The sequence below is a fragment of the Convolutriloba macropyga genome, chromosome 1, assembly GCF_964194025.1.
Source record: "Convolutriloba macropyga chromosome 1, txConMacr16.3, whole genome shotgun sequence".
Taxonomy (NCBI): Eukaryota; Metazoa; Xenacoelomorpha; order Acoela; family Convolutidae; genus Convolutriloba; species Convolutriloba macropyga.
The window spans coordinates 1178995-1205786 of record NC_134468.1 but is presented as its reverse complement, the minus strand read 5'-3'; the positions used below and the strand labels follow the sequence as shown (position 1 = coordinate 1205786).

The window sequence follows — 26792 nt, the reverse complement described above, 5'->3', positions numbered from 1 at the left end:
AATATTGTCGAAAAAAGTGCACATTTTTTTAGTCAGCACAACAAAACTCAAACACAAAGAATTGTAAACAGGCCCGAAATAATAGCTGACTGGCAAGAAAAGGGCAAATAATGAACGTTCAAAGCTATTTGGAAAATCACCAGTTAAAAATGTGAAGATGCGTACTAATATAACCACGTTCCCCTCAACCTTTCAATCTGGAAAATTTACATCGACACAGGTTTGAGTTACTACTCGACCATAGTAGAAACATGTCCGTCATGTAATAGTTGAATTATGGAACATGGAAACAGTTAGAGCCCGAACTGAGGTGTCCACCCCTAGTCCACCGTTTTTAGGCGAGATTAAGGTTGTAAAGCCTTTTCCACTCTTAAATAGCAGGGAAAGGAGTGTAAGAGTGTAATTTTGTAAAAATTACTCTTTTTACACTCTTTACACTCTTTACTCCACTTTTTACAATCTTAAAAAAAATTTTGATTACACTCTTTAGTCCAATTTTTAGTGGGGAAAAGAGTGAAAAGTGTAGCTTTGAAGCAATTACACTCTTAGAAATACACCGCAATTTTGAAGCAATTACACTCTTAGAAATACACTACAATTACACTGTTTTGTCCACTTATTTCCTTTTCAACGAGTGTAAATCTTATCCCGGCTCCGCACGAGAAAAAAAATTACATAAATTTGTGCTGCAATAATAAAAATATGATCGTCGTCTTCAACCCAGAATGGAGAGGAGGAAGATAAAGGTGACTATAAAGCACTTTTTTCGTTTAGCTTTTTGGTTTGGCCTGTCTTAGTTCTTCTTTCTGTAGTAGAGAAACTTTTTCAGGTTAATGGCATGTCTGGTTCATTGCACAATGGGTTTCAAATGCACCTTTTTAACGCCGCCAGTTGCAAACCATTCGTTTTAATGTCCGTGATACCACTGAATTATACAAGAAAAAAGAACTAAGATAATGGGTTATTTGTTCAAATCTGTGTTTACTTTTTACTACTGTGTAAAAAAGAATAATAGGTTTTAACGGTGTAAAAATAAGTTTTAACGGTGTAATAAAGAGTAACAATAAGTTTTAGCAGTGTAATCCAAGGAGTGTAAAAATAAGTTATTCCACTCTTCTTCCACCGTTAAATCTTAAAATTAAAATTACACCACTAAAATTACACTTTAACAGGTAATTCCACCTTTAAAAATATTATTTTTACACTCTATACACTATTTTCCCCGTTATTTTTCGGCAAAATCCTCGGCCCGAGAGAAAGGCAGAAATTTCGGGTTTATTTGCGGCTTGAGCTATCCCGAGCTGAAGCTTCTTTGATTTCGTACAATGACTGCATATTTCATACTGTCCATTTTTGATTTCTTAGTACGATCCTTGTATGAAACCGAAGAAATCATATGATCCTTGTATGATTGATTACCAAGAAATTGTATGACCTAGTACGGAAATCAAAGAAAATTGTATGCCGGGGATGTTACTGACTTGAGTTTGTATGTGTTAGCCCTGTCGTGGAGTAGTTTATGCATCTCATTCACAAATGCCTCTATCTCACTCTGTGTGTGCATAAGTCTCTCCTCCCACTCCCTCTCAACTCCCTCCACCATCTTCATTGCCTCCTCTATGTGAGGTCGCATGTCCTCAGCCTTCGTCTTCTAAACAACAACCACCTAATTGAGATATATTTTAATCCTCCTAGCTCCCAAAAGCTTTCAAAATCGGCGCAGCACTCTCGTTAACATTTCAAAGCGCCCTAGTCTAGACCTGGAATTATTAAAGGACCGTCCACGACCGATATAAGTCATGAAATGACTGTCTTGGATAGATTTTGTCTTGAAAAGAATTTTTCTAGACCATGCGCGATGTTCTCGACTTGTCTGGAACGAAAACAACCGTCATTAGATCTTTTCATGAATTCCAGGTCTAGATTAAGGCATTCATCTCAATATTAGCCATGAAAAATCACAAAAATATTCGAGAAATATGAACCCGCCAAATCTAGTTCTCGTGCAATTCGACCGCAGCAGGTTAATTTCACCTGGATAACTGGTTTTATTTTCTAGTAAGCAGTAGTCTATCTTTACGGCCACATTGGTCCGAGTAGTAAAACTTTGCATGTTAGTTCTAGTCAACTTACAGCGCTGTGTACTGTGTCTATGAGGGTCTCGATGTCATAGAAATTGTGCATCTTGTGTTCGATGAGAGTGTCACATTTGACGCAGCACCTCTTTCTGCACTCTCGACACACCTGAACACAATCATAATAGATTCTTACACGCAGAATATGTTAACATTTTTGTTTGATATTTATGTATATGTTGCCCGGGTCGAGGTTTGGCGGTGAATTTTCGTAAGAAATAATTTTCACCGCGTATTTCTTACATCTTTTTGCGGTGAATGCGGTGAATCGCGGTGAATTATTTATTTTCACAGCGTTCTCAGTACTCTTACAAAAAGGAAACGCCGCCACACGGGTTCGAACCTCTCTCCTCCTGCATGCCTTCAACAGCTTAATCCACTGCGCCAACTGTCACTTACAGATTGAGTAAACCTTGGAAATCATATGCGGTGAATTTTTGAAAAATGCGGTGAATTGTGGTGAATTATTTTTTTTCACCGCATTTACATTAATTTGCCACAAAAGTCGATGCGGTTAATTTTTGTAAGAAAGCGGTGAATTTTGCGGTGACTTTTTGTAAGAAATGCGGTGAAATGCGGTGAAATATTTATGTTCACCGCTTTCACCGCAATCACCGCATTTCGTACACAAATTCACAGCATTCACCGCATTTCTTTTACAAAAATTTACCCGAAAGTCTCGACCCGGGTGATATTTATGTATACAAATTAATCTACGTACTATCATTTTAGTTGAAAGCTCATGGTTGCTATGACTTAGGGTTTTAAATTTTTTACTGAAGTTTCGTTGAGATGTGCCAATTTTATTGTATTTCTGTAATATTGTAGAGTAGTCCCAGCAGAAAAGATTGCGTCCACTCTTTCAACTGAGTTGCAAGAGTCTATATTGCTATTTTGCCAGTTAAAAAATGATTTTATATCTTTGCTGCTACGAGATTTCATTTTTAACCTTCATGTTTTTGGGGTTCATTTCTTTTGTCTTGTCCATTATCACGGCATATTTCATTAATGGAGTTGAAATAAAACGTTTTTGATTATATTTAATGTTTCATTTTGTGAGTTGATGATTTTAATTGATTGAACACATTCAAAAAATTTACTTTACTTTGATTTTTGCCAGTTCTCAATCATTTTGTCAATGCATGGCGTTTTCATTTATGAGAGGTTTCTGTGGCTTCCTTGATAGTTATTTATGACGGTACTTTTAACGTTTCCTTTTTTTCGTCTATTTTATTTTTCTCATTGTAGACAGGTTCCATAACTTTTCTCGAAAAATGCATGTAATTTTACTTAATTTTTTCTGATGCAATTCTGTCTATTAGGCATTTTTCGAAAACATACTATTTCAATCAACCGCCCGCGAAGTCTCAAAGAGAAGTTGTATCCTTTTTAAATTGAAAAGACTGTAGTTATTTCTAGAAAGTCTAGATTTAGTTTTCTCGCTTCAAGATTTTTGAGCTTTTATACTCATTACATAGTTGTATTGCTGTTTTGGAGGCTGATTTTTCCGTTTTGTGTGGTTATCACTTTTATGTCACATTCTTGACTAGTCACGTATTACATTAATAGCAATGAAAGAAATTGCAGTTGATTATATTTATATTGTCTTTAATTAGATTTACTTTTGTCTTTGATTAGATTGTCATTGATTGTCTTTGATTAGATTTATATTGTCTTTAAATAGATAATTTTTCAGGCGTCGCAATGTTTTTTATCGCTTTGCCTGTTTTGATTTCTGCCAGAATTTTGTCTTTTTGTTGTCGTTTGACGATCTGGATATTGGCCAGTCTCAATGGCTTTGTAACGGTTTTCGTGACTGAAATTAGTCGTTTTCAAAAACAAAAAACCTAGTTTTCGTTTCCATTTTTTGTCTACACTTAATTTAAATATTCTCAGTAAAAACATGTCCTACAAGCTTTTAACTGATGCTATTTCAACTTCATTAAAAGTTTTTCTAGAGATAGACATTGAGCATTGGTCGTTACTAAAGATTGTTTTGTTGTTTGTCTTGTCTCCAAATCTCCGCAATGGCAGGTATCAGCGGCCTTCTAATAAGGGATTATTCATTTTGTTTAGTATTTTGAAAATAAAGCAATTTTCAGACGGATAAGTGTAATTTTTGAACTACTAAGGAACTGTTTGCATTTCTATCTCTCCTCATTTGGTAGACAATTAGGTGCGGTCGGAACATTATTTCAAATACACATTATCGAGGCTCCTTGAACAGGCTCCTTAAAGCCGAGAATTTTTATACCCAGACCTTTCCTTGAACATAAACCAATTTGACTGCTTTCAGACCCCTCGAACGCCCAAGATATAACTCCCAGGGGTTCATCCTCAAGCATTCATTAGATTCGGTTGTGATTACCACAGAAATGGATTACCATTGTGATGCTACAGAAAATAGTTACTTTATTGTTCCGACCCTCTTGAGGGGGGAGGAACTATATACTCAAATGGGTTTTTTTTGTTCCGTGAATTTTCGCCGATCGATATATTCATCGTAGAGAGTTGAGACTGGTATCATTAGAAAGCTCGTCCAGCGTAGAATATGGAACTAGAAAGATTTTTTTAATTTTCGTTTTCTACAGGGAGTTATCGAGGTTTAAACTTCTGAGAAAAGAAGAGTGAATTCACGTTGTTTTTATTCACATTTTCCGGAATTTTTGCCTAAATTTTCGTCAATTTTGCTAAATTTTGTTATAATTTTTAAGAATAGTGTCGTTGATTTTATTTGTGAAGACAAACAAGCATTGTTGATTGTTTTGATTTAATTTTTTTGGTCAAAAAAATCTGGATAAACATTTCAAAATTTAGCCTTTTTCATCAAAAACAGCACGAAATAAGCTACTTTAGTCCACTTTAATTAAATTTGCCGACAGTACACCCCCAAACAACACTCATACAATCTTTGTAGACTCAGAGGGGCGCTATTTCTACTTCAGAGTCCGCTGAGAGTGCACTGTAGTTAAAACTTTGCCGTTTTTTGCTAACTTTAATCGATGATTATCAAAAATGCAGAATTTATTTTGAGTTTTAAACCAACATATTATCTATATCTAAAACATTCGAAAAATCAGTTGTTCCTAACGGACAATAAGTATTAGCAGGGCTAGTTTTGGGCCATTCTTGGACTATTACAATTCAAAAAAAATCAGGTTGTAATCAGTCGGTCTTTTTTTAAAAAAAAGAAGACTTTTTTTAATAATAAAGAACAGAACATATCAAATCAAAGCTCAGGAGTGATAGGTCCAACCAATTCACTTGCTAAGCAGCTCCAGGCTAATGCATTTAGTTTTTTAATTGAAAGTTTATGGTCGTTTCTTTTTTATAAAAATAACTGACTTTTCAATAAATAATGGCTTAATCAACTTTTCCTTTTTTTTCCAGCTTAGTGTCAGCAAAGAAAGACTGCTTCTTCTTTCTACTGATTTAACATTTGTTCTCGGTTGCAGTTTTAAGCCTGAAGTTATTGTTTTCTGACTTTGATACTACAAGATTTCAAGATTTTTGTTTGTTTTTATATTTGACAGTTTTTGACGTTTTCTAATTTTGTCACATTATCACTTTATTGACAGTTCTCATGTCACCTTCTTAGCATTCAAAATAAGGCACAATTGAACACATTTTAAAATCTTGAAAAATATACATCGTTTTAACGGCCTCGACGCCTCTTTCTTGAAGAAGTCAATTGAATTATTTAATTTTGTCTCTGTCATTCATACTTTGTCGTTTCGGTCGTATGAAATTTCCTGTATAGTGATAGCTTACATTGGTTTTTCATGGAAGAATAGAAGAACCGATATTCTGATTTTAGTAGATAGCTGATGGCTTTCATGACTTTGAAAACAATCGTTTTCCAAAATTCAAAAAAAATTAACTTCGCAATTTTGTTCTTTTTTTGTTTCTTTTTGTTACCTAATCTCATTATTTAATTACAGGTCAAATATGACATTATGGGTGTCAAGGGAATAAAAGGGATTAGTGTCCCAAAGTTTTTTTTTAAGAATTTGTTATGACCTTACTGGCTTCGACACCGGTTTTTCACAAAAAAAAGTAAACTAATTTGATTTTTGTCATATTTGACGTTCTTTTTGTGGATGCAAGAAATATTCTGGATAATTACAGGGCTCGAGGGCTTCCTTTTCATGAATAAACGACCCTATTTAAATAGCTCTTTGTAATTATTGCCTTTAATGACATTGAATGTAACTTTAGCACTTCGCTTTTTTGTCTACTTGTTACCTAGTCTTACTAATGAATGGCCACGTACTACCTTATAGCTGTTTGAAGAAGGCGCAGTCAAATATTTTCTGAGTGCCAAAATTTGGCTTGACGGTTTAGACAGCGTGTTCTGGCAAGTTTCAATTGAAATTTTGTTTGTTCTTTGTTGTTCTTTTTAGCCGCTTTAAATGAATAAGGACAGGTCCTAATGCCCTTCTATAGAAGCAAAGGTAATCGTAAATTTGTGGTATAATTAATTGATTCCTAATGGTATTTATTACTTTGAAGTTAACTGTTTCAAAAAAGTTATTTTTACTTTACTCTTTTTGTTCTTTTTTGTATAATTGTTACCAAACCTTTTTATGGACTGGTCGCATATGTTTTCTGGTTATTTATAAGTTATTTTTGTTTAGTTTTAGGTTTATCTGACGGTATGTTGACTTTACTAAATTTAGTTTTTAAGAGGGACATAAATTTTTGATATAATTAATGTTTGTTGTTGTTGTTGTTTGATTTTGCTGTTCGTCTTGACTCGCTTTCTTAATATTGACATATTACAGCGATCTAATGCATCAATTTTTCACCACTGAGTTATTTGCTTTGGAGGCTATCTTATCGTTCATACAGAATTTTTTGAAAAAGAATTGGGCTTTTTTGGGATTCGCAAAAAATAATTTTTGGGTTTTTCTGTCTGTTCCTCATTTGGTAGACAATTATGCCAAAATTGTGGATGGGCGGGGTCGGAACCTTATGTGCCATCGCACATTACCGAGCCACCTTGTTGAAATTCTAAAACCGTTGGGTTTGACTGAAAATTGCACTAAAGGTTGATATATAAACGGGATGTTTTAGTTTAGACAGACACTGAAACTGAGAAGCTTACTGTTGTATCCAATCATTTATCTCAATTCATTGATCTCAAATAAATGATTCATCTATCTCAAATGTTTATCAGCAAAAAATTTCTGCAGTTTCAGTTCTTCCAAGATCAGAGCTTCTAAGAATTTCAAAAATTTGTAGCAAAAAGTAGATACAAGATTGAGTTCCTGAACAAAAGATTTAAAGAACAGAAAAGACTTTAAATTTCCTTTTGAATTTTGGAATGGGTTTAAAGCTTGCCATCATTTCATTATTCCCTTAAAAGAACGGAAACTTTTGAATTACTAGCAAAAACAATCGAAACTCACTCATTTCTCAAACCCAGAAACTTGGGATCAATTTAAAAGTCTATTAAGAAATTTAAAAGGCTTTAAGAAACTATATGTTTTGGAGGCATTAAAAACCATCATTTTGGGATACTAATCAAACATTTTTTCTGGACAACCTTTCAAATGTTGTTTACTTGATTTGGATACTTTTTTTATCTCAATGAGCACAAAGTTGGATCAATGTCGAATTCTGAACGTAAAAGCAAGAAGCCAGCAAATTTTCAAATTAAATTCTGCCATTTTCAGCTCAATGATGAATTATTGAGACGAAACTCTTGGATTCAAATAAACTTTTTTTCAAATTTGTTTTGGAAGATACGTAATGCTTCTTGATATTGTGAAAAGCAAAAATTTTTTTAAGTTAGGAAAATGTTTTGAAAATCAGATTGACTCTAATTTCTAAGATTCTAATTGAAGATTGAAATTCTGTCGATTAATTGAAAATACATGGTACTGTGTTGCAAAACTAACGACCAAAAGCAACATGACTTGAAATAAACTAAACACTTCATACGTTTTGATTCAATTAAAATAAGACTACCATTATTGGATAACCGAGTTCAGGAAAACGAAAAGTTTCAAATGCAAAATGAAATTCAGTTCGTTTCACACAATACTTAAGCTAAAAAATCATCTCACGTTATGAAATTTTTTTAATTCGAAATAAAAAAACGGATCGAATTTCCTCGTAAAATAAACTGAAAAACCACAAAATTTTGTGGTGAATCATGGTCAATATTCTTTTGTGTCGTCTGATAACCAAAACATTGATACTGAGATCAACACTTAGGGTTACTAAACTTCTTACATGATCGATAATTTATAGATTTTTTCAATTTACGATTCTCAAAATGTACTTTTGCGTGAAATAACTTCATAGAAAATCATATAATTGCCAAGGATGATTTCAAAAATTTGGAACAGTACTGAAAATGCTGATGTTCCAAATCAAAGTAATGTTTGTACGATCTTCAGCTACTCTTTTATTTATAAGTTGCAGTGATCAAAATAATAGAACTATGGATGACTTAACTTACTCGCTATGCGTACTATCCAGCATGCTCCCTGTTTGAATTATGCTAAATTTTTTATTGAATTCTAGTTTTTTCTTGTAAAGCTCTCCTTGCCATTAATAGGTGAGCAGCCGTTGCAACGGCAATTAAAATGCAAGGCCAGACTTAAAAACTGAAATACCAGAAAGCTAATTGTGGGGAATCTTGATTGCGTCAAAAAATTCAGCCAAAACGCGGAATCCTAAATTTTTGTCCAGCTTTTGCATCTGTATTTATTTAACCTTCAATCTCTCCAGCCCCATTTATTCGCACCTCTATTATTTATCGCCTCCGTTATTTCACCCCCAATTTTTTTCTTTTAATCTTTTAAATTAGCAGAAAATCACTTGGCGATGCCTTTCGGTCTATGGCCATGTATTATTTAACGCCTCCGTTATTTCACCCCCAAGTTTTTTTCTTTTAGTATTTTAAATTAGCAGAAAATCACTTGGCGATGCCTTTCGGTCTATGGCCATGCCTAAGTGTCCGTGGGACTTGATACGAAACTATCAAAACCATACATGGACGTCATCTATTCATGGCAAATAATGCCTGCAAAGTCGACTGCTAATTAACGGGGTAAAATGATAGAGTGGTTAAATGATATGTAGTCAAGATAGGCAGGTTAACTGAATCGGGATGAATAGAAGTAGAACCCTAAAACTATTAGAGTCTTAGCAAGTTTTTCAAAAATAGAAGTAAATTCGTTTTTCTACTGCTGATATTACAGTAGTCTAGAAGAAAAATAGGTCTTCAATGGCTCAATAAAAACTCAGTTTAGCATGAATTTTGGAAAAATTAGCCGTTTATTCTCAAAGTTTCGCCTATTAATTTACCATATTTGTATTTTACCAAACCTTTTGCATTAACTTGCGGGTTCATTCCCATTATATCCCCTAGCTGAGTGGACATAACGTATAGTCACCTACTAATCCGCATCCTCCTTACCACATTAACGTAAGTATAGATTAATTGGGGAAGGGCTAAAATAATAATAATTTTTGGTTCCTGCGTAATCGCAGCGGAAGAGCATTAGGCCTACAGTAGCCTGTTCTCAGCTGCCCTTTTTCTTATTATTCCCCACATTTCAGACTGTTTTTTTTATGAGAAGCATTGCTCATTTTTGGTGACTAAGGCCACTTTTTTTGCGTCAGAAACTTTCACGTGGTACCATCATTGCAGCCAGCATTGGTCAGGCTATGCTCAACCTGAAGCTGTGGTTAAGGAGGAGCTCATCCTCACACAGGCAGTTTCACGGAGATAGGTGATTGAACTCTCAATCATTGGCGTGTGAACCACACACCTTACCTCTCGGCTATCACGCCACTTGATTTGGTACTTAATGTGGACTATTTAATGTGGTACTTTAAATTAAATGCTGTAAAGACTTTCCAATCTTTTTATCCAGTATATAAAACAGATAAATTGATGGGTGTTTTTGTTTTCAAACTAATAGAATATCTGAATGATTTCAAAAATATCCAAAAAATTTTGTTAATTTGCTTACCATATTTTTTAAAAACAGATGATTTCAAAATTTGATCAAATAGAGTGGAAAAGGACAAGAAACAAGACAAGACAAAAAGCCATTTTCAAATAAGTATTTCAATCAAGTTAGATTATAGTTTGTGAATTCGGTGAAAAAGATGAAGCAAACTCATGTTATAAATGCGGTAAGGGGGCTACATGATACGTGCGTGACCACTAGGCTAGGGTTTTTAATGAAAAAACCCAAAGGATATATCAACAATTTGAGTTGAAAATTTATTGCAAAAGTTGAACCCTCGTAAAATTTGGTACAGTAATTTTTTGAAGTTGCAAAGCTAATTAATTCTGCTCTTAATTAACATTGCACTTAATAGAAATCTGGCAATTATTTCAGTCTTGTTGGTATTTTGAAGCAACTTTCACGCTTGCCTTCTCAATTTTTCGTGCATAATTGTTCCGACCCCACTTGAGGGGGGAGGAACTATATACTCAAATGGGTTTTTTTTGTTCCATTTCAGACTGATCTTTTTATGAGCAGCATTGCTCTTTTTTTGGTGACTATAGCCACTTTTTTGGCGTCTGAAACTTTCACGTGGTACCACCATTGCAGACAACATTGGTCAGACTATGGTCAACCTGAAGCTATGGTTAAGTAAGAGCTCATCCTCACACAGACAGCTTCACAGAGGCAGGGGATTGAACTCTCAATAATTTTTTACAGAAGTCTACAGAGAGATACTAAACCCTTCAGTTTTTACCTGAGTGAATGGCAATCTGTGTATAGAGCACTCGTCGGCCAAAGAGATGGTGTTATTGTTGATAGTGGTCTGCATTCCGGATCCAACAGCACTTGACACTTTTCCACCTTCTGTCGGAGTCTGTACCGGTGCTGACACGTTGTTTCCAAGAGACAGACAAACCTCCCCTCTGGCTGAGTTCCAGACATTTGGCTGCTGATGAAACTTCTGCTGCTCCTTCTGGTAATCTTCGTGTGATTGTTGTAGCTGATGTTGTAATTGTTTCGGCTTCTGAACATGTAGCATGGAAGGTGGACTCTTGACAATTGTGAGGCTGTGGTCTTTCGTCACCTTCAGTCTCTGATGTGCCGAAGTGCAGCTGGTACACATCAACTCCTTGCAGTCCTTCAAACAGAATGACTCAATAGCTTCTATTGATTGATGCCCCTCAAAATTACTTTTAAAGATTATTTTTAGTTCTGTAAACTTTACCTCACACGCTGCAAAGGCTGGGACCCCCTCGTCGCAAGAAGTGCACGTTGAGGTTGTACAAGATCCTCCGGATGAAGACAGGCTGCTACTGCTCAGACTTCCACTTGGAGGAGTCTTGTTGCTAGATCCAGAATTAGCCGAGTGAGGTCTCGGGAATCCACATTGGACTGGTATCCCTTTTTCTATGAATTTGGAATCGGACAAAGTGCCAGTATTGGATGGTTTTGCCTGGACTCCTCGTGGCACATTTAAGGCTGTTGTGATCTGTGTGGGTGCAAGTTGCCTCTCACCTGAAGGATACGCATCATCACCTGTAAAACCAAAATAAAACCACTTACCACTCCACCCTTCCCAATTGCCAAATCGGCCTGTCAAAGTGTTTGTTACCCTTTTTGGACTTTTCAAAATTTCGTTAACGTAATTTCGGATCTGCTTATTCTGAAAACAAATTTTTGACTAAGTGAACATTGGTTATGTGTTATCCTAAAATTTTATGTTATGTTTCCATTCAGAGTCGCTTTTTTAATACTGGACATAACGTGGTGGCCCCTCCCATTGGTAGGCAGCGAAAAGCTACCCGACCGCCGGTATGTAGTCATCTGACCTTTGAGGGTTTGCAACAGGAGACTGATCAGATCAGATCCTTTGACTCCCGTGAGACGGGGCCCCCGGATTGTCCGGATCTCTTGGTAGAGGAGAGTCTTCGGGTTGAGAGCCTCTAGTCCCTCTCCTTCCGACCTCTCTGCCTTTGCTGTAGGACCAGCCATATTTCTCGTAACAATGATTCACTAGGCTCTTCTTGACATTATGTCGAGCACATTTCGGGCATTGAAACACTTGACTGCTATTGTCCACAGTTATATCTGAGCTTGCTTGTGCGGCTGATTCTTGAGTACTTGCTACTTTCATATCACTTTCCACTACCACGCATTGCGGGTGTGCATTACTCATGTGAGTTTTGCACCAGCCTACTGTTTTGTATGACTTATTACAGCCACTCAAGGGGCAGCAAAGCGGTGTTGTAGTTGCTATTACGATCATTTCTGGGTCTAATTCTGACTCCATTGTTGTTACATCATGATCGGTTCTCACATGCCTGTTCATTTCCTTTGTAGTTGCAAACATGCGACTATAATTTTTCATAGAACACTACTATCTGTGCTCTTTCGCCTACAGATTTTATGGTGGTGTCAACCTTGTCTGAATATTCCATCGACTTCGGGTTCTTGATCCACTCAATATTGGCGACTTTTAGCCTCTAAGTTGTTTTTGAGTGTTCATAGCCAGTCTTTGGTGTATGTCTTTTGGCTCTTACAAGTCAAAGTAGCTCAGAACCTTTTACATTTTTGAGGCTCACCCTAAGATTGGCTCCTCTGACCGCCAACTTGCTCTCTATGTCCTTCAGAGGGACAGCTTCGCTCAATTCCTTTACTGGCATCACACGTTTGTCATTTAATTTCATGACCATTCTTCGTGCTTTGTTTAGCACGGCACTCATTTCTCTATATCAGTTTTTCTCATGATGCTGTTTCAAGGCCGTATAACATAATTGGCTTTACCAAGATTTCAATTAGACGACACTTAGTGGACTAATGCTGCCCTGAGCTTTACAATTGCCAATCTATCCTTTTTGCAGTTACTTGAAACTGCTTTACTGATATCAGAGTCAGTGGTTATTCAGTTTCTTTCCGTCAATTCCAGTATCTGAGTGCAGTTGTTTAATGGCTTCAGAACTCACCATTATTTCTGTTTTTGGGATGGAAATTTCCATACCTGCTTTCACTAATTCGTTGAATAGTGCGAGCTTTTCTTTCCATTCCGACTGACTACTAGCGAGGAGAACTAGGTCATCAACGTAAGCAAGGTGCCCGAGAGCTTCCTTGTCATACTTCAATGAGTCTCGGCATATCTTGCCAAAGATCAGATTAAACACGTTTGGGCCAAGTACACAGCCTTGTCTCACACCTCTTTCGAGAAGAAACTTGTTCTTTTGCTCTAATACGCCTTCCGCACCAGAATGTATATTCCATATCAGGCTTCTCATTGGGTTATCATGTATTCTTCGATCAATGTATCCATGAGAGCTGCTCTATCTACAGAACCTCAGCCTATTGGTGATGGAGGGTAACAGTGCTTAGGGCACCTTCAAATAGTGGGGGTAACAGCACGTTGGGGGCACCCCACTAAAAACCACTAGCCGGTCCCAAGCCCGGATAAAGAGGGAAGGTTGCCCTGGATTGGTCTAGCAAGCCACCAAAGCAAGAATGCTTGAACATAACTAACAATTTTCCCACCGACACCTATGAGCACTAAACTTTAGGTAAAAACCCGAAACTCATCTCTAATGCAAGATAGTGGGTGCTATCTATTTTGCCAAGAATCAGGGCTGACAAAAGTTTTACAACAATCGCCAGAAACTGATTTTTTGCCGGATAAATGATTGTTCTCAGAAGTGTTGCAAGAACAGTTATTAACAGCTGGACTCACAAAAAATCGCTGCAAAATATACTTGAGGGTCGTGCCTAAAATACAGATAGAAACAGATCCTGAAATGATTTGGTAAGTTTTCTCGACCACTTTAATTCACAGAGTGTATCATTGAAAACATTTTTAATTTGTGGGTTGAAAACGCTTTGACAACGGAACAGTTCCTAACCCAATCCCGGCATAGGAACCGGAAGCATTAATCACCCCTCTAAAAAGCTCTTGTCACCGTCTGTCATACAATCGAGTTGGTTTTAGCAACAAGCATATTTTCTGAATGCGAGCAATTTAGAGCACGCAAACACACATTGAGTGTCAAAACATCATCAAAGGACAGGTAAAACGTGAGGATGTCAACTTTCAATTTAGCTTTTAAATATCATTTTCCCGCGCTTTAAGAGAGAGAGAGAGAGAGAGATAATTGCGGCGTGCAAACAAACTGCTCAGATAGAGGACATGCGATAATTATGGATTCTCAGATAGAGGACATGCGGTAAGTATTTATGCTCAGATTGAATTCATGCGGTAATTTGCTATGCTAAGATAAAATGCAGAAAACATGTGCAGACTGCTCAGACGAATATGTCATTTTACTGTAAATAGAAAAATATGACATGAAAATGGAATAGCCAGACTGTAAATAGAAAAATATGACATGAACAGATTCATGCTCAGCTCAAAATTCCAGGATGTTTTTTTCATGGTTCAGCTCTGAAATACTATGACAGATAGCTCCGGTGAAACAAAACGGTCAGACGACGAAACAAACAGCAGAACCACTCCCAAAATTCAAAGAATTGAATCAACTTAAAAGTTACTACCATCCTCCTGAAGAAAACAGTCACCGATAATAATAATTATATGCCAAGACGTCCAATAAAACAGACCATTACAAAACTAAAACAAACTTAATTTCGTTTCTATCGAATTTATGTTCAGCAGCGTCAACTGAGAAATTCAATTACACAAGTGGGGGTTTAGAAAACAAACACCAACTTTGTAGGAAACCACAAACAAAGTAAATCGATAAAAATCATTTGGCAAAAACATGTTCTTACGATGAAAAAACTGGCATTAGAGCCAACGAAACACGGAATTAAAACTTGAACTCTTTGACATCTACCGGACATCGAACAACCAACTATTAGAAAGCATCTACAATTGTTGAAACAATTGGCGGACCACGTAATAAATAAAAGCAGCAACAAGCAGTTTTGAAAAGTTAAAATATTTTCGAAAACAAATGTCAAAATCAATAAAGTATTAGCAATAAACTGAAACTCTTATATGATTCAATTACGGAGCAAATGAGACCGATTATAAATGAAAACGTTTCAAAACCGGGCAAAATTCGAAAAATCTTATTACGAAGTCCTAAAAATCAAATAGTTTTTGAAAACCTGTCGTGACGTGAACTCTTTAGCTATGAAAAAAAACCATCAAAAAGATTTGCACATGACTCACTGGAGAAGAGCCTGGAGATCTGCCCTTAGCGAGACTAACTGACAGACAAAACAACAAAAAGTACTACAAAAAAATACCATCAGAAGTCGTGAAAACCTTCAGTTTTGAAGTGAACAAAATTTCATAGATTACCTCAAAAATGGCTATTTCGTTTTGTTCACAGCCCTGTGTAGGTCACTTGTTGAGCTGTACATAACCATGTTGTCAAGAAGACTGTAATGATTCACGAAGTTTAACATATTTTGCAATTGTTCATGACTCATTGTTATTTAATATGATCGGTTAGATTTCTCCTTTCAGCAGAACTGACACTTCCACAATCTTTTCTCCATATTAACCTATCATTTAATTCAATTTAACCCGATTTAATCAAAACAGAAACTTTTGAAAGCTTCCAAAATCAGTCTTTCAAAAATTTATTTATATTTAAACAGTCATTTTTCAGACCGCTTGTTGATCTCGTAAAACGATGAAAAAAACATTTGTCAACACTGAGTACTGAGGATTGGTTTTGAATTCACAAATTTGAATTCACCATTTTAATATTTTTTTTTCCAAAAACAGACTGTAATTTTAATTGGCCATTGATATATAGAGAAGCAGGTATGTGGGTTATTGCTAACATACTTGGCCCATATTCTCAGGCTTTTTTTGGATTTCAAACGCCACCTGAAGCATTTTGTTTAAACTTTCTTCGGATAAGGCGTCTGAAATTGTCATCAAGAATTCTGACAACTAAAGTCTGAACAATGAGCCCACCAATTGCCAATCAGAAAAGGTATTTGGTTAAAGTACTTGGAAAACTCACATCATTACGATGACCAAACGTTTCCTTCCTCCGCGAGTCGATTTTAAGTGGAAACAATGGTGCTCGGCCTCACCTGTTCGGTTTTGAGACTAGAAAACTTGAATTCAAATCGATTTGCCGGAAATTGCAATATTGCGTGTGTTGTGCTGTCCGAATTTCTCAACTATTTGTTTTTGAGGAAAAACATTCTTCACACAAATTAGGTCTTACCTCCGAAATTGAGCACAGCTTAAAAGACTTCGGCTGACAAAAAAATCAATCTTTCCGATAAGCGCTTCGGTTCAATTAATTTAGCGGCGCACCCTCAAATGATCCAGTGAAGTCGACTCGTTTAAGTTGCCATGTATATTCAGTCCCATAAAGTTGCAACGCTATCGAACGTTGAAAGGTCAAAGTTCAAATTTAAAACATGGAGATATCTAGCAAAACACTGCCCATTTGCATGCCCCGAGCTTTTCGAACGTTCGCTTGCGTTGAAACTTCATGGGACTTACCATAATCATTGCAACGATTTGTAAATTCCTAAGATTCCATTTTTGCGACGAACTTTTTCCCTTACAACCTCTTCTTTCGTATTCGTGAAAAAAACAAAGTTACTTACGTAGCTTGACTATTTTTGGTGTGTCTCCATCAAACTGCAGCTCCACAGGATGGCAGTTCTCGTTTGCGTAACTCAAATCGTACAAAGCCGACACGTCAATTGAGTCATTCATACAAATTGGGCACTGGGGCGGTTTCTCCGGCACCGGCCTCCCAACGCACTCCCGACACACCAGGTGTGAACATGGCAACTTGATCACTGTATCTGGATTGTCGAAACAATAACTGCACGCACGTTGCATGGTTCCTTTTGACTCCAAATTCCCATTTTGATGCGCAGGTTCTTGTTCATGCACTTTGAACAATTTAGGCGTGCTCATATTGTTCAGCTTCAAACTCTTGAAATCGCTAACTTCTCCCGCAGAATTTGGCTGATCTTTGACTGGGTTTTGAGATGGCGAGCTTCCTCCAATTAGATTGAGCCGGGCGAGTAAAGCCAGCTTCTCGGATGTCAAACCGGCTTTTCCTCCGTCAGCCGTGGCAGTAAAGTGCGACATCATGTCGTTGGAGTGTGATCGTTTCAGTCTTCGTTCCCAGTTTTCCTCCCCACTTGTTGCCATTAATCACGTGGCCGAGTCAAATTATAAATGTTTTTATTGTTTGTTCATTTTGTTTGCACTATACTGTCGTGTAAAACATTTAAAACCGCTATATAACGCAATAATGCGGTAAAGGTCATGACCCTTTATTTTAAACTATTCGTTCTTTAACTGGTACTGAAACTTTCTAACGTTAAACTCAATGTCTGCTCAGCTTTGCGTCATTGAGATTGTTCAATTTTTTTAGCCGTCGCGCAATTTAACGCAATTTGGGAGGATTTTGAACGCCATCTCCAACGAAAAGATATTTTTAGAATGAAGTTAGACCTGCAACAAATACCAGAGTTATACATATTCTGCTTCGACACCTTCACCCACCCCTACACCTCGCCTCCAGCACCCCCCCCCCCCCCCCGCCCGCCGCCACTCCGACGAAATTTTCTTGGCAATTATGAAATAGCTTTGCAAAATAGCTTTGCAAAATAGCTTTGCATGAAATAGCTATTCTTTGCAAAATAGCTTTGCGCGAGATTGATTCAACCGTTTTGATCTCCTCAGGTCGAGGGTGTTGCACATTTTTGCTGCTTGAATGTGTGATGAATGCGGTTAAAATGCTTAAGGCACTGAATATTTATGCTCTGAAAGGCTGATTTTCCTCTAAGGGGTCGAATTTGCCAATATTCCAACCTCCAATATTTCGATCATTTTCAAAACTTGTGACAGTTATATGCTTTTCTCACAAAGTTGTGGCGTATTTAGGATGATTTAACAACAAAAGTTTAGCGATTTCACATCTTGCCTTGTAGTCTGATTTTATCAGAATGAACATGCGTAAATATGAAGTCCGACTCTCACTATAGGATCGTCATTCGGATATTTTCCTCCCCCTAAAAATATGCACCCACTAATCTGTTGCGGGGGGGGGGGGGGGCACAAACGCAAAAGATCCCGTCAGCGGGCTCTCAGGATCTTTTAAAAGCAAAACAGAAAGAAATGTTTGGATTCAAACAAATTTTACACCTATGAAACATGTGAATTGGAACATCTGTTCTAAATATGAAAAAATTGCATTACATGAAATTGCAACATTTAACATTGAGCATAAGAGCACATTAAAAAAATATATAAAAATATATATTAATTATCTTCAAGATGCAGAAGAGATAGAAAACTTTGAAAAATCCGCCATTCACGATACTAAGGTACAAAACAAACAACAAAAGCAGATGAAACTAACGCACTAAAGTTTCGACTAAGGCAATTTCTTCGACAAAAACAAAAATATCAAAGTTGAAATATACAAAAATGTTCTATTAAATTAAGGACTTGCATTTCACCAGAAAAGGAATGCGACCTGGCTATATAGAGACTAACTGACAAGTAGGCAGAAAACAAAAAAAGGCACAGCTAAAAATTATTTATACATGAAAAAAATAAGTCAAAAGTCATGGGAAATAACGGCCAATGAGACGAGTCGTTTTCCCAATTTTCATACAACTACAAAAAGAACAAATACAGGCTAAAATCCGGAAGTTTTACATTTAAGTAATAAGCGACTGGTCATTATGTGTCAATAATTTGATAATCGGACAAGACAGCAAAAAAATCAAGACTTAAAAGTTTTTTAACGCAATTTTTTCAAAACCATGATTCAAAACAACGATTAGCTTCGAAAAGAAATTAGTAAACAGATTAAGTTTTCACTACTTAGGAAGTCATGTAGACATGGCACTAGTGATACCATTTCAAAAACTACGAAAATAACAATGATTACAGGCAGAACTCAAAATAGCACGAATAATTTTAAGAAAAGTGTTGGAGCCAACCACAAGTTTGTCGCTGAAATTATCATGTAAGTTTCTTGAGCTTCATTTGCACGCAAGTCCAATCGACAATTGAACTTTCATCTTGAACCAATCTGGTCTCTAAATTACATAACAAAAGCAACAGAAATGCAAAAACCCCATTTTTCAATTTTTGAAAAAGGACAGCGCGAGAATACAATCCTTACCTAAAGAACACATTAAAATTCTGGAAAACTTGCAGCCATAAAAACCATGAGCTCTACTCAGAAAACTCAACTGTTTTTATTAAGTTTTAATTTAACATAAAATGAAACTTTTAACGGAAACAATCTAACTACGCGTTTGTTTTTTTTTTTTCAAAAAAAACCAAAATTGATCCAAATCATTGCGTAATAGATTATGGCAAACATAAATCTTCTTAAACCAATCATGATGCACTTTTGATAAACATCGCTTGAAATTAGCAAAAGCCCGCTGAAATTCTTGTTGCTGAACACTTTCTTATGGAACAAGAGATAAAAACGTTACTCAACTGAATAAACAAGGTTGTATAACTTTGCGATAACAAACTTTGCCATTAACACATCGGTCGGCAAAAATTGCCTGCGCAAAAATGTCAGTTGAGTATACAGTCGTTTACCCTCTAATATGGGTCGGTACAACCAGCGCAGCTTTTTTATTAAACGCTTAGCATTCTTTTAATACTTCCAATGCACACGTTAGTTTCACTTGATAGAAAAATTCTATGAGGAATTTTCAGTCTGAGCTGCTTCTTCATCAGTCATTCAGTACTTCCATTTTTTCTTCTTCCTTCATAATATGAACATTTAGAATTTTTAATGTTTTTCTTCCTTCATAGACGCATTTTGGAACAGTTATTAATGAGAATCAGTTACCAGTCAACAAAAAAAAACAAAAAAAAACAAAAAGTAGTGACGAATTTCAATCGGAGAGCGATTACTTTTTGAACTCAAATAAAACCAAATTGAAGTCATATTTACCTCTGCCTATCAACAAAAGCGGATATATATGTTAAATCTTGCCTGTTCAGCTTATGGATTGTAGACGGCCACGATGAGCTTAAAAATAACGTTATTCAATTGCTCCGAAAACTGCAAAATAATCTGAAAAGAGTTCCAAACGACACATAAATTGCTTTAAAACTACCTTAATCTAAGCAAAAATATCAATAATTCTGTTCCATTTAGTAATTCTAAATAGTAGAGATTGGACTACCCCCATTTATTGATGACAAATTTGTGAACAGGTCTTAAGGCAGCTCTATTGAGAAACAGTAGCAGGTTAAGCCAAAGGAACATATTTGTTTCTGGATCTTGTTAGGAAGAAGGTTAATTTATCGCAACAATTTGCCAAATATCTGCAAAGAAGCTTTATAATATTTAAACGGTATCGTAAAAATTGTAAATGTTTATTATCATTGAGCAATTTCCATTTTATTTCCGCAAAATAAAGCAAAAACTCCAAAATATTCCAGCAGGCTCACTGAAAATTTATACCACGGTGAGTGCAAAAAAAAAGAAAGTTAAAAAATCTATCTTATTATTTAAGCTGCGACTGGCGGGTTTCCATGCTGTACCAATCAAAATTGTTCTTTAAATACATCAATCAGTGAATAGTGACTGATTGGAAAAAGCAAGTTGAGCATATAGTTCCTCCGTTCCTAAATGGTTTTGGAATGATTAAGTGTACACAGATTTTGTAATTTTTTTTATTTAAATTAATATTTCAGTTTTTGAACGCTTTAAAAAAGCATTGAATTTGTTTTAAAAGCTAAAAAAATTGTCAGACTTTTTCCACAAAATAAAAAACGATTTTATCTAAATTATTTCAGCAAAATGAAATTGATCGGTTCTTCAAAGCTACAAGGCTTTTAAAATTTCACAAACTTTTGTGGAATACATTTCTACATTAAAATGTACATCATAAACTTAAGATTTGGGGAAAGAATTATTCTGTATCTTTTCCAACTTAAATTTTACTGTCGGTTTTACTGTCAGTTAAAGCAATGCTTGCACTCAATATATTCCATAATCAATATTATTGTTTCAGATACAAAATTTTGATTAAAATCTTTTTTCTGCACTTTTAGATTTGTTTCCGAGCTAAATTCAAAGGTGAATTTGTCTCCTCCTTTTTTCCGAAAAATTGACTCCGTATTTGGTTCTTAAAAATTCCACTTCCTTCTCTTAAGTTCTTCAGTCTGCCAGAATGCTTACAAAAAATGTAATGAAGAAAAATTTTCAGCCATTGTTTTTTGTCTGTTGCTTTTCGGCAATCTAACGTTTTTTTGTCGTTGAAAGGAGATTTCTCATGATCTGCTTTTTTACTGCAGGAAATGAAACTTGAGAAAGGTTCCAACATTTTAAATTTTATTGATTTGATTTTTTCTGCAAACTGGTTTTCAAAAAGTAAAAAAATATATTGTTTGTCTATAGTGCATCAGTATGAGTTTGTTTTATTGAAATCATTCGAAAAAATATAAGCAAACTAGTAAAGGTTATTCGCAAAAATTTCAGGTATCAAAAAAACTTTCTTTTCAAAACAAAATGAAAAGCAATAACTCTAATTTCAAGTGAGATGTGATCTTGATTGCAAAATTTTGCTCAAATATTTATACGATTTGAAGGGTTTAAAACCAAAACTAATCATCAAAAATGGACACATTTTTCTCTTCCAATGTAATACCTAATGCATTGTTTTTTTGACGTTTTGAGGTTTATGCAATTCTAAAAACTGGACTTAAATGATATTTTTGACAATGACAATGATATTTTTGTTTAGGGTATTAAAAAAGTCTTTCATTTTTTCTGATTACTTCATTAGTGGTAGTGAGAATACTTTTTACGCAAAAACTAATTTGTTCAACTCTTTGGTCGATCGATATATTTGAATGAGGAAATGTATAGTAATGCTTAGCTTGGCCTAATTTCGTTTTTGTTCTGCCCAAATTTATCACAACACCAATTTTAAGCGTCACCAAAAGTTCAACTAATGTTCTAAGAAAGTGATCTGGAATTACTTTTCTTTTAATTTTTGGCTAATTTAAGTCCTTGATACCCAAAATTCAGCGATGTGCTACTTTTTTCACTTGTTTAATACTTCATTGTTTAGATTAATTTGGCGTTCTCATTTCAAAGGACTGTAACTAATAGTCTGAATTGTTGGGAATATAAAAAAAAGCTGCTGAGAACAGGTCTGTGTAGCCTGATGCTGTCCGGCTGCGATTAAGATTTTCTTAAAAATCAAAAAATAACAGTTATTCAGTTACTTTTTTATCCTTTGAAATGTTTTATCTTTGAGTGTCTTTTGAAAGTTCAAAATAAACTCACTGATCAATGTTCTCCCATTATTAGCCTCTGTTTCTCATTCCAACGTGAGAGACATGAATATTCACCGATTAAATTTATTTGAGACCAAATTTTGCGACATATCCTTTTATCATTTGAAACGCGTTTCTTCTCAGATGATGATTAAGGAAGATGCGATTTCTACGAGAAGTCATGCTTTCCCGTAGACCATTTCGAATAATTTTTGGCCATTTCTTGTCAAAATTTAATCCATTTGTTATTTTTTGCATTTCACAGTTTGCAAAAATTTCTATGTATGTTTCTATGTACCTTGTATGTTAGGTTTCATCCAGTATCAGACTTTTAACTTTCGTAATGTGTAATTATGCACAGTGCTTATTTTTAACTGTGCTATTTTTATTGTAGATTGTTATCATCCTAATGGAGCTTCCTTGAAATGGGCAGTTTTTTTCAATTCTACGAAAAGATTTTTTCAGTCTCAAAAAATTTCGATTTGTTATATTTGCATTACTAGAACTTTTATTTAGAAAACTTCGTTCATTTTTAACCTAATTTGTGCATATAAAACGCAAAATGGAATTTGAAAGAAATATATAATTGATCAATAGTAATGAATTCAATATTTCATTTTTGAAAGCTATGCCATTTTTGAAAGCATGTGTTATAGCTGTTGAATAATGAAAATTGAAAAAAGCAGCTAAATGCAAGTAATCAGTGGCTGCCAAGGAAATAAAGCCCCACTATCGACAACAAAAAAACTAATTCTTCCTATTCATCAAAAATACGGGTTAATTGTTCCGACCCCTCTTGAGGGGGGAGGAACTATATGCTCAACTGGGTTTTTTTTTTTTTGTTCAGTCAATTTTGGCCGATCGATATATTCATCGTAGAGAGTTGTGACTGGTATCATTAGAGAGCTTGTCTGCCGTAGAATATGAAAATAAAAAGATTTTTTTCATTTTCGTTTTTGACAGGGAGATATCGAGGTTTAAAGTTTCGAGAAAATAGAGTGAAATCGTTGATTTCATTCACCTTTTTTCGGAATTTTTGACTAAAATTTCGCCAATTTTGATAAAATTTAATAAATTTTTTCATGAAAATGTTGTTGATTTTACGCTTGAAGACAACAAAATACATTGTCGGCTATTTTCATTGAATTTTTTTGTCAAAAATTCCGGCTAAAAATTTCACAAAATTCAGACTTTTTCATCAAAATTAGCACGAAATAGGTTTCTTTAGTCCACTCTGATTAAATTTGCAGGAAGTGCAGACCCAAACACCACTAACACAATCTTTGTAGACTGAAGAGGGGGCTAATTCCACTTCAACTTCCGTTGAGAGTGCTCTGTAAATAAAAATTTGCCGTTTTTTTGCTAACTTTATTGGTTGATTATCAAAAACGCAGCATTTGCTTTTGATTTTTTTAACAAACAAAATATCTATATCAAAAACATTCCGAAAATTAAATATTCCTAATGGAGAATCAACATTAGTAGGACTAGTTCTGTACCAATCTTGGACCGGTACAATCCAAAAATAATTCGGATTGTCATCAGTGGGTTTTTTATTAAAAAAATTCGATCTTTTTATAATAATTAAATAACAGAACATTTCAAATCAAAGCTCACTAGTGATAGGTCCTATTAGCTTCCTAATTAGCTCAAAATTAATTTATCTAGTTGATTGCTTAAAAGCTTATGGTTGTTTTGACTTTTAAAATATTTGATTTTTAAATAAAAAACGGCTTATTGAACTCCGCCTCCATTTTTTTCTTACTTTGGTCAACTTGTAGCTCAGTGTCCGCAATCAAAGAGTGCTCCTTCTTTCTGTTGAATTCAAATTTAGTCTTTATTGTTGTTCTACGCCTTAAGTTATGGTGTTCTGGCTTTGATAATACTAGATTTCACATTTTTTTTAATTTTTAGGTATTTGACCATTAGTTTTGTCAAATTATCATGTTATTATCAGTTCATATATCGCATTTTTCGCGTTCAAAATAACGCAAAATTGATAGTAATTAAATCCTTACAGATATAGATTGTGGTTCTTTACCGCTTCCACAATACTTTCTCGAAAGTTTAATTGAATTTTTTAATTTTATCTCTAACGGTCATTTTTAGTCTTTTTTTAGTCTTTTTAGTCGTATCAAATTTTTTTAGTCTTTTTAGTCGTATCTAATTTCCTGTACAATTACCCGGTTTGATTGGCTTTTACTGGAAGAGTAGATGAGCCGATGTTCTGATATTAGAAGATACATAATGGCTTTCATGACTTTGAAAACAATTGTTTTCCAAAATAGAAAAAAACATTTCAACTTCGCAATTTTGTACCTTTTATTGTCTGTTTGTTACCTGGTCTCGTTATTTAAAGGTTAAAGATGACAGTATTTTTGTCAAGAGAAGTTGTCAAAAGGGATTGGTGTCACAAAATCTAATGTTTTTAAAGAATTCGATATGAATTTACTGGCTTCGACACGGGTTTTTCACAAAAAAAAGTAATTTAAATTACTTTTCATAATTGACGTTCTTTTTGTAGACGTAAGACATGTTCTGGATAATTGCAGTTCTCAATAGCTTTTTTTGAAAGAATAAACGACCGAATTCACTTTTTCATTTTGTAATTAATGGTTTTCATGTCTTTGGAAAAAAAATTTTTTCGATAAAAAAGAATTTTACATAATCTTGCTTTTTTCTTTTTGGTCTAATTGTTACCCAGTTCAGTTGATGAGAGATCACATAATACATTTCAAGGGAAGGTGTAAAAAGAGATTGGTGTAAATCTAATGTTTTAAGAGAACTCGTTATGACTTTAATGGCTTCCACAAGGGTTTTTCACAAAAAAAAAGTAAATGAGCTTTTGATTTTTGTCATATTTGACGATCTTTTTGTAGACGTAAGACATATTCTGGATAATTGTAGCTCTAAGGGGCTTCCATTGGAAGAAGAAACGAACTTATTTAACTTTTTCATTTTGTAATTAATGGCTTTCATGTCTTTGGAAATAAATTTTTTTCGAAAAAAAAAACGAGTATTACATAATTTTGCATTTTTTAAATTTTTTGTCTAATTGTTGCTTATTTTCATTAATGAGCGGCCACAAAATACATTATTGGTGTTCAATGAAGGTGCAATCGAACATATTATGGGGGCCAAGTTATGGCTTTACGGCTTCCAAAGCATTTTCTGGCAATTTTTAACTGATTTTTAGTTTGTTTAGTTTGTTGTCTATTTGTTGTTCTTTTTGTAACTGCATAACAAATTTAACATCAAGAGTTCTCAATTCCTTTCCGTAGAAGCATTGCTAATTGTAAACCTATGGGATTTTTTAGTTGATTCCTAATGGTTTTCATTACTTTGAAATTAATTGTTTTTTTTTTAAAAACTCAGCGACATAATTAGCTAACTTTAAAGTTTCTGTTCTCTTCTGTCTAATTGTTACCAAGCTTTTTTATGAACTGGTGAATAACCAATTTTTACTGGTGATTTACAAGTTATTTTGTTTGATTTCAGTTTTGTCTGACGCTATTTTGACTTTGTCATTAAGTTTTGTTTTTAATAAACGGACATAAATTGTTTGATGTAATTAATGTTTGTTGTTGTTGTTTGGTTTTGCCGTTCGTCTTCGCTCGCTTTCTTAATATCGGCATATCTCATCAATCTAATGCATCATTTTTTACTCCAACGAGTTATTTGCTTTGGAGGCTATCGTTTCGTTCATACACCAGTTTTTTTTTTTGATAAATACTTGAATTTTTTGTGTTTTTCTATCTGTTCCTCATTTGGTAGTCAATTATGCCAAAATTGTGAATGAGCCGGGTCGGAACCTTATGTGCGATCGCACATTACCGAGCCGCCTTGTTACTATTATCGTGTAAAACCTTTGGCATGCAATATTTCGAGTAGCTTCCCATGGATGTTTAATTAAAATTACAATGAATAATTTCTCATTATTCAACAACCATGATTCAATTTATATGTTTCCTATAGGGAATATTTGTTCCACTAATAAATTTTTTAACCTTTTGAACTATCTTTAATATTTAACTTGTATTTTGTATTACAAGAGATCTCTGTTTCCGAGTAAACGACGAAATAGATTACTTTAGTTTTGCAGATTTTAGCTTCTCTGTATTTGTTTTCCTGTTATCGACTCTTCAATCTTATGATTTTGTCTGTACAAATTTGACTTCTTAGGTATAGATTCAAAATGACAAATGCGTATCAAAAACCCTAATTTCGGTTTGTTTTGTAAAATTTAAAAAAATTCTTGTACCTCTTTTGTCCTATAAAAGTTCTTGATCTGCAGTTTGCACTCAGTGTGAATTTGAACTCATTAAATAGCGCCTTCTTTTTGTAAAGGTTAGTCATTCCGTCGTTTGGCGTTGTTTGATATTCAAATAGCAAAAGCTTCTAAAGAAAAATTTGTTA

The 26792-nt window shown here is 34.8% G+C and overlaps 1 protein-coding gene across 2 annotated transcripts in view; it reads right to left on the bottom strand.

Moving 5' to 3' along the window:
- Positions 1-17391, bottom strand: part of LOC142355641 (uncharacterized) — a 41322-nt gene extending 23931 nt beyond the window's left edge. The window contains exons 1-5 of one of the 2 annotated variants that reach the window (XM_075407819.1): positions 16694-17391; positions 11337-11626; positions 10866-11249; positions 2134-2244; positions 1482-1651 (exon numbers count right to left, since the gene is read on the bottom strand). In XM_075407819.1, the coding sequence (XP_075263934.1) occupies positions 1482-1651; positions 2134-2244; positions 10866-11249; positions 11337-11626; positions 16694-17252 (1514 nt within the window). In that variant the 5' untranslated portion in view covers positions 17253-17391. Of the gene's footprint in view, positions 1-1481; positions 1652-2133; positions 2245-10865; positions 11250-11336; positions 11648-16693 lie in introns of both variants that reach the window. The other variant, XM_075407763.1, reaches the window with a different exon arrangement.
- Positions 17392-26792: the final 9401 nt, after the last annotated feature.